This window comes from Babylonia areolata, chromosome 3, assembly GCF_041734735.1.
Source record: "Babylonia areolata isolate BAREFJ2019XMU chromosome 3, ASM4173473v1, whole genome shotgun sequence".
In the NCBI taxonomy this organism is placed as follows: Eukaryota; Metazoa; Mollusca; class Gastropoda; order Neogastropoda; family Buccinidae; genus Babylonia; species Babylonia areolata.
Window position 1 is genome coordinate 7,072,095 of NC_134878.1, and position 9,218 is coordinate 7,081,312.

At 38.4% G+C, this 9,218-nt stretch overlaps 1 protein-coding gene across 1 annotated transcript in view; it reads left to right on the plus strand.

Annotated features, from left to right (window-relative positions):
• LOC143279689 (dynein light chain Tctex-type 5-B-like) overlaps positions 1–8,885 on the plus strand; it is a 9,839-nt gene extending 954 nt beyond the window's left edge. The window contains exons 2-4 of the mRNA XM_076583788.1: positions 287–435; positions 2,432–2,645; positions 4,652–8,885. Coding sequence (XP_076439903.1) covers positions 323–435; positions 2,432–2,645; positions 4,652–4,855 — 531 coding nt within the window. The 5' untranslated portion in view covers positions 287–322 and the 3' untranslated portion in view covers positions 4,856–8,885. The remainder of the gene's footprint in view (positions 1–286; positions 436–2,431; positions 2,646–4,651) is intronic.
• The last annotated feature ends 333 nt before the right edge of the window (positions 8,886–9,218 follow it).

Here is a 9,218-nt window from a genome sequence, read left to right on the forward strand (position 1 = left end):
CACACACACACACACACACACACACAAAAAAACCCAAAAAAACCACGCACACACAGCACACACACACACACACACACACACACACACACACACACACATTTGCATGTGTTTGGACATGCTTGCACACTCTTCATTTACCACACATATTCATTCATATGCATTCATAATTTCATTGTCATCGTAATTTATATATTAAATCATATAAATATGCACACATACAAAAGAAATCATATCATAATCAGCGGTACCATGCATATATTATGATTTCAGTGTCTCTCTGTTCCAGCCATACCCCTGAAGCATACTCTGAAAACCAGCCAACATGACTGACCATGATAAAGCTCGTGAAAAAGCAGCAAGACTCCTTCGTAAACAGGGCAGTGTGTCTTCATTGTCCAGCAGTGATCGCCATGATCGACATCACAACAAGTTCGAGTAAGCTTCATTTTTGACTTACTTGTGTAAACAAAGTGAGTCTATGTTTTAACCCGGTGTTCGGTTGTCTGTGTGTCTGTGTGTCCATGGTAAACTTTAACATTGACATTTTCTTTGCAAATACTTTGTCAGCTGACACCAAATTAGGCATAAAAATAGGAAAAATTCAGTTCTTTCCAGTCATCTTGTTTAAAACAATATTGCACCTCTGTGATGGGCACCAAAAAAAAATTTTTTAAATGAAGCCTAATTATATGCAAACTGCATTTACTGTTATATTTATATTTTTTGTATTATCTAAACTTGGCACTTTGATCTGATATTCCTCTATAATTAATGCTAGGGGACTTAATTTGCTTTAAACTGATTTTTCTCATCTTAAACATTACATTTTGAAATTATACTCAATACATAAAAACCTTGTGAGTCTTGAAGGCCTTGCCTCTCTTGTTTTATCTTACATTGCATGCTTCAGCTCTTGTAATTGTTCTTGCTTGTGATTTGATTACTGTACATGGTACATTCCATGCTTAACTTAAATAGTAACGGTGAAGCATTGTACATTATACTTGGGACGATCAAATAGCACACACAAGAAGACTTACACATGTATATTACCTGCATTTGCATATTTTGTGTTTATGCTTGTGTTTTGAGGGTACTCCAAAAATCAGACTTCTTCCACTCATGCACATAGATACACTTGTGTGACTGTATGTTCTAATGTCTTTTTTGGGGGTTGTTTTGTTTTTTGTTGTTGTTGTTGTTGTTTGTGCATATCATATGCTGTGGATTGTTCAGTTTGAATCATTGGCCTTCTATATATTATTTGTTTATGTTATTCAGTTATGATTTGTTCATTCCTTTTTTTTCTTTTCTTTTCTTGAGTAATGTTTTATACAAACCTATTGGGTAGCCTCTCAGTCTCAAGGCCTGACAACCAGAATGCTACTAGGTTCTTGCATAAGTCAAGCATCTACTGCATGTTCATATTTGTTTATTGTTTGTTTGTGTGTTTGTTGTTGTTTTATGGGTTTTGTTTTTTTTTTCGGACGGGGGGTGTGGGGGGGGGGGGGAGTTATAAACCAGATGTGATGTATGTAATGCACATATATATATTGTTTGTTTATATATATATATATATATATATATATATATATATATATATATGGATCACTCTGCTCAATCTTCAACACCTCCTTGAAAATGATGACCAGCATGTTGTTGGGTTTTTGTATAGGTCAGGTATCTACTGCATATTCGAATGTATTTTTTCTGTTTGTTTGTTTGTTGTTTTGGGGGGTTTGGGTGTGTGTTGTTTTTTTTTAAAGCAAGATGTGGTGTATGTAATGCATAGATATATATATATGGATCACTGCTCAACTTTCAGCACCTCCTTGAAAATGATGACCAGCACATTGTTGGGTTTTTGCATGGGTCAGGCATTTACTGCATGTTCTTATTTGGTTTTTGGGGTGTGTTTTTATTGTTATTTTGGGGGGTTGGTTGGGTTTGATTGTTGTTTTTAAGATGTGGTGTGTGTAATGCGAACAGGGATCATTCTGCTCAGTTTCAACACATTGAAACTGAAAACTGATATGTTATTGTTAACGTGACCTATGGCACAGAAAAACTGAAACTCTGCGTGTTGGGAAGGGGGGTATGCAAAATTTTAAAATGAATGAATAATATAGCTTCTATGAAGTGATTGTCAATGTTATGTATATTCCTTGATGTAGTTTCTACCGTGCAGTGATTGTCAATGTTATGTACACTTCTTGAAGTAGTTTTTACTGTTTTTTGATGGAAACCGATAATGTATTTTTGCGAGTTTGATTATGTATTTTTGCAATTTGGATCTACGCAATGTGGAATTTGATTACCCGGTACATGATTTTCTTTTCTGGACAAATATAACCTTCATTGCAATATGGGGGGGTGGGGGGGGAAGAAAAACTTAAAGACTCACATGTTATTGACGTAACCCACAACACAGAACGACCAGCACGGTCTCCTACATGGACGAGCCGGGCCATGAGGACCAGTTCCGGCCCCTGGTTCGCTTGGAGAACACCTACCAGATGGAGCCCCACCATCGTTTCCCCTACTCTGCCGTCAAGAACCTCATGCAGGACGCACTGGACGGGTATCTGGCCGAGGAGAAGTACGAACCGGAACTGTGCCGCCAGATGTCCAAAACATTGTCAGAGGTGGGTGTTGATTTTGGAGGGAGGGGAGGGGAGGGGGGGTGTGATTTTGGAGGGAGGGGGGAGGGGAGGTGGGGTGTGATTTTGGAGGGAGGGGAGGGGAGGGGGGGGGTGTGATTTTGGAGGGGGGGGGAGGAGAGGTGTGATTTTGGAGGGAGGGGAGGGGGATGTGATTTTGGAGGGAGGGGAGGGGAGGGGGTGTGTGATTTTGGAGGGAGGGGAGGGGGGGGTTGTTTTGTTTTGTTTTTGTGACAAGGAAAGTTTGTGAGGTGGAGGGACGGGAGGGGGCAAGGGGTGTGGGAGAACATTGTGACTAAGTTATTGTAGACTGTTTGTTGGTTTTGTTGTTGTTGTTTTCTTTAACTGTGTTGTGGAGGAGGGTGGTGGGGGAGAGCAGTGTGATACTTTTATTGTTGTTGTTGTTTTTTAATTTGTGTTGGTGGAGAATGGTGTTTGAGGCGAGTGGTGTGTCAGTTTGGGGTTGGGGTTGTTGTTGTTGTTGTTTTTTTTGGGGGGAGGGGGGTTGTTGTTTTTTGTTGTTGTTTTTGTTTTTATTCGTGTTGAGGCAGGAGGATGGTGGAGGAGAGTGGTGTATTAGTTTGGGTGTTTTGGGGGGAGGGTGGGGGGGTTGTTTTTTTGGGTTTTTTTAATTTGTGTTAGTGGAGAAGGGTATTTGAGGAGAGTGGTGTGTTAGTTTTTTTTGTGTGTGTTTTTTTGTGTTTTTTAGGGTTGTTTGTGTGTGTGTGTGTGTGTGTGTGTGTTTTAATTTGTGTTAGTGGAGAAGGGTATTTGAGGAGAGTGGTGTGTTAGTTTTTTTGTGTGTGTTTTTTTGTGTTTTTTAGGGTTGTTTTTGTGTGTGTGTGTGTGTGTGTGTGTGTATGTGTGTTTTAATTTGTGTTGGTGGAGAAGGGTGGGGGAGGAGAGTGATTTGTTAGTGTGGTTTTTTTGTGTGTTTTTTTGTTTTTTAATTTGTGTTGGTGGAGAAGGGTGGGGGAGGAGAGTAGTGTCTTAGTTTTTGTTGTTAAGTTTCATTCTGTGTCTCACTTTCTGCATCTTTGATAGCTTGGCATGTTTGTATGAGTAGAGATGTTTATACTTTTGTTTTCATGCGTTTAGACATACATACATATATATAAATATATATATATATATATATATATATATACAGATAGTTCACACTCTCTTCATGTCCTGGGCATATATATATATAAATGAAGATTATATGGAGAGAGAGGGGGGGAGAGGCAGGGAGAGAGAGGTAGCTACAGTAATCAAGACAATTATTTTTAATTAGCGTAACAATTATTATAATTCATATACAGCTTCCTCCGCCATCTTGTCACTGACTTCAGCCTCGCTTTCACTTCATGAACATGAAGTGGAGGTCGCTGCTGGTTCGTCGCTTGCACTGTCGTCTGCTGAGTCGATCGCCTTCAATTTGAAAGCTGCATCATAGGCATTACGCCGCATTTTTGGCATGATGAGGGTGTACGCTTGAGCAGAGTAGAACTGAATGCTGATCTGAAGGCTTTAATGTGTGCGGATTTGATTTATAAAACATGAACAGTTAGCACACTATCCTGAAGCTCATCCAAAAATTCATGGACAGAAATCATGATTTTGGTGAGTTGAAGGGCAGCTAAGAATAGACAAGAACGTGACACTCCCAGGATCGTTAAAATCCGCAAATAAGCTGCATCATTGTATAAGCCACAGAGGTTGAGCTGGGGTAAAAAGTTGTGGTTTATAGACTGAAATTTACGGTACACAATTTTTGGTGTATGTGTTGTTTTGTTTTGTTTTTTGTGGATTTTTTTCCCATTTATTTTATTAGGAGGATAAAGATGTGGGGGGGGTGGGGGGGGGTGAGTTATGAAAGGAGGAGGAGGGATGGGTTGTGGGGATTGGATAATTCATTAAAAAAAAAAAATTTAGATAAATTAAAAAAAAAAAATCTTCTGTAATTGGCAGACTGAACCAGTCAAGACAAATTATCAACTGATCCACAGGTGATCAAGGCACGCATCAAAGAGCTAATGATCCCGCGGTACAAGATCATCTGCGTTGTGCACATCGGTCAGATTGGCGACCAGAGCATGCGTATCAGCAGCAGGTGTCTATGGGACCAGAACAACGACACCTACGCCTGCTCAGAGTTCCGGAACAAGTCCTTGTTCGCTGTTGCCTCTGTGTACGGAGTGTATTATGAGTGATGCTGTTGGCAACAACAACATAAAAAAAAAAGTTCTTTTGTTTAAAAAAATAAGGTTTTGAATGAAACATTGCCATAATTTTTTTTTTTTTTTTTTTTTTTTTTTTCGGTTTTGATGTTTTTATCTGTTTGTAATTTTGTAAGGAATACATGGGTAAAATTTTGCTCCCTCCTTCTTTGATTTTTTCTTAGTCCCCTCTGTTCTCCTACTGTGAGCATTTTTGTTTAAGAGGCAAGTATTTTCAATGTCACTGTTTGTGTAACTTCTTTTAAACGATATGCTGTGACTGATTGTTTTTGTTGTTGTTGTTGTTGTTGTTTTCTGTGAACATCACAGGAACAGAAAGGAATTCGTTCAGTTGAATAAGTTTTCCTCTGTTTGTTGTTGTTGTTGTTTTCTGTGAACATCACAGGAACAGAAAGGAATTCGTTCAGTTGAATAAGTTTTCCTCTGTTCAGATGTGAAATATGCTACTTTGTTGTATTGCCATCATTTTGGGTGAAGAAAGAATTTTAACTGAAAAATACATCAGTTACAAATGTGAAGGTGGAAAAGAAGTTCTTGCATTTCCGCTTCAGAAGGAATTAATATATTGAACTGTTGTGTACGATGATGTGTGGGAAACATAACAAAATGGAACAACAACAAAAATAGGGAGAAACAGGAAACCACAGAAAAAAAAAATGTTTAGAAGCAGACTTTTACTAATCTTCAGAATTTTGTTTCAAGCATTATATTTGATAAGTACTTATAGTTTTTTTTTCTTGTTTTTTTTTTCTTTTTTTTTTTGTCAAACTGATCTCTTTTTCACACATTAAAAAAAAAAAAGAAAAGAAAAGAAAAAGAAACACTTCTCCATGCATTTCTCATGTCAGTATTTTGAAAAAACGACAGGGACTATTACATGTGTGTGCCTCTTCTCTTCCTGTAAGGATTTTTCTATATGTATTTTGAACCACTATGGAAAAACCAGCAATAGTTACAATATGATTGTTTTACCTTCTTACTGATTGTACAGGCAAGCTTCTTTTTTTTTCTTTTTTTTTCTTTTTTTTTTTTTTTGTGTTTGTGTATGAATCTTGAGTTGGCATGCATCGTACAAATAATCAGAGGACCATAGTTCTGCTTATGGAGGAGTTAAAATTTGTGCAATGGAATCACATTTGTTTTGTACCCAAAGTTAAGAGTGTAATGTATTGACCGTTAATTTTATTGTTCCATTTTCATCTTTTTGGATAGTTTCTGCGGTATCTTCTCTTAGCCATAATCCATCTACGTAGTTAAGTATTTTATCATCTTGATTATTTGTAGTGATGATTTCAATTTTGTGCTTCATGATTTGATGGTGATATCAACTTTTATCTCAAAGTGTGTGTGTGCATTTGCGGGTGGAAATTTGTAGGCTCAGAAGTGTTTGAGCAGCATTTGGACCTGTGCGGGTGCATGTGTCCTGTTTAACTAGTATGGGCTGTTAAAATCAGTGTCACTGAACAAACTAGAAAATTGTACTTTGTGGTGGTGTTCTGACAATGGGGAACATAACTGTGTGCATGTGAGAGAGAGAGAGACAGAGAGAGAGAGAGACACACACAGAGAGAGAGGGAGAGAGAGCATGATATTCAATGCTGGACATCACTCCAGTTCAATGGTCATTGCTGCTGAATATGTCTGTAACTTTGTGAGCCCTGTGTGCATTTTTCAAAATTCATACACTTCCCATTTTCCACTTTTGTGTAGAGGAGGGAGTGAGTGAGAGACAGAGTGGGAGGGGAAGAAGGAGTGGACAGAGGGAGTGGGTGGGTGGCAGAAGGATGATAAGGAAGACAAGAGTGGTGAATAAGTAGCCTTTCTGTATACTGCTGAAATTTGTACTGCTGCCTTGTGAGATGTTTGCCATATGGTTTTCTATTTTCTATTATTGTATATTTTCTTATGTTTTTTTGTTGTTTGTTTTGTTTTTGTTTTGTTTTTTAAGTGAGTAACAGTGAAAGACGGAAGAGTGGAAGTGAGTGGTTCATTTTGCCAAGTAGTTTCTTTGAACAAATTAATTTCATAGTGACTTTTTTTTCTGGTGTATGTTAAAGTCATACTGAATGGATTTAGTCAAATAACTATAAAGGTATAAATATGTTAGTCACTCTTGCGTAGCATAGCATCCACATGTGTGTATGACATGGAGAAAGCACTTCTGCTGCATCATCTGTCATGCTGTCATTGAAGCTTACAACCCTAAAAGAATATTGTTTCATAAGACTACGCTTAATATAGCATAATTACTGTTACTCATCAGAGGAGAAAGACAGCAGAATGGTTAAGACGCCATTAGGGTCTGAGTTTGAATCCGGCTCTTGCACTTTCACACAAGTTTGACTGGAAAATCAAACTGAGCATCCAGTTATTCGGATGAGATGATGAACCAAGGTCCTGTGTGCAGCGTGCATTTGGCACACTGAAAAAGAACCCATGGCAACTTCTTCTTCTTCTTCTTCTTCTGCGTTCATGGGCTGCAACTCCCACGTTCACTCGCTTGTACACGAGTGGGCTTTTATGTGCATGACTGTTTTTACCCCGCCATGTAGGCAGTCATACTCCGCTTTCGGGGGTGTGCATGCTGGGTATGTTCTTGCTTCCATAACCCACCAAACGCTGACATGGATTACAGGATCTTTAACATGCGTATTTGATCTTCTGCATGCGTTTACACACGAAGGGGGTTCAGGCACTAGCAGGTCTGCACATATGTTGACCTGGGAGATAGTAAAAATCTCCACCCTTTACCCACCAGGCACCGTCACCGTGATTCAAACCCAGGTCCCTCAAACTGAAAGTCCAACGCTTTAACCACTCAGCTATTGCGCCTGTCCCATGGCAACAAAAGTGTTGTTCTTTGATAAAATTCTACAAAAGAAATCCTCTCTTATAGGTACACAAATATAACTATACATGCATGCTGGGTCATTCTGCCATCAGGCAGATGTGGTGTTGCGTGTATGTATTTGTCCAAACACAGTAATACCTCCTTGAGAAACTGAGACTGACCCACTGGAGCAGACATCAACAGGGTGTGATTCATGTCCACAGCAAAACACCAGTCAGTCTGGGTAGGGCGAAAACCAAAGTAGTTAGCTACAGCTAGATATGTCCCTTTCTGTTTTACAGGCTAGTCATAATTCCATGAAGCTGGGATATCATTTAGATAAAGTGGACAGTCAGCTTATTTGACAGAGCATCCAACAGAGAAGTAAGGGTCCCAAGTTTGAACTGCAGAAGGTCCAGAACTTACTCCTCCACTAGACTTTGGAAGAGTGGTCAACTGAGTACCAGACTTTCACATGAGAAAATCGAGTCGTATGAGAAAATTGGTAGTTCCGTTGACAGCAACTGTATGCACTTGGCGGATGCAAAAGAAACCCAGTAAGAGAGTTGTCCTTGACAATCTGTGAAAAGCCCACTTTGATTGCGAAAGAAAAACGTGCACACAGGACAAGAAAAATACGGGTGGCACTGCACTGAATTTTGGTTGCTCACTCTCTCCCTGGGGTACATGCCCAAATTTTCAAACAGAAGAATCTATAGTTGTGACAAGACAATAATTCAAGGTAAAAACAATTTGATGCCTGGTCATGAATTTCTTTAGGCAATGGCATAGCAGGACAGCAAGTATGAAGCTTTTAGGGATCAGGTCTTTGATTTTGCAAGGATACAGGTAAAGATAGGGGCCCAAACTGTGAGTGGATATTGAATATTCTATATATTACGCATAGTGCCATCTCACATGCAAAGTACTCACAACTATGAATGCCAGTGCATGTTGATGATAAATTTTATGTGTATGTATATGTTCCTTTTTTTTTTTTTTTAATTAAAATGTTATCTAAAGTATTTGAAATTGTTAGTGGGACAGTTAGTGTGATACAATTATCTTAAACTGCTGAAAATGTAGCTGTGATATATGCTCACCAAAAAAGAAAACAAAAAGGGAATAAAGTACACCCAACTGTTCGCTTTTGGAATGGTCATGGTGGTCAGTAATGCACATGGTGTTTGGGCTTTGTTATTTTTGTTGTGTGGATTGTGGAACAGTATTTTCAATGTGTGCACATTTCCTTCCACAGGTTAAACATCAGTATTAAACATGTATTGAGAAACTCTTAAACAGTTATGAACAAAACCAAAAAAATGTATGTCTGTCTGTTCTAAAAGAGAGACAAACTGACATTAAAAAAAAAATTTTTTTTTTTTAAAGTGTATCTATCTGCTTGAGACAGACAGACAGACAATCAGAGACAGAGAAAGATATAGTTTTTTTGTTGTTGTTTTTTAATAACAAATATGAAAAAAAGGATTTAACTACTTATCCAAT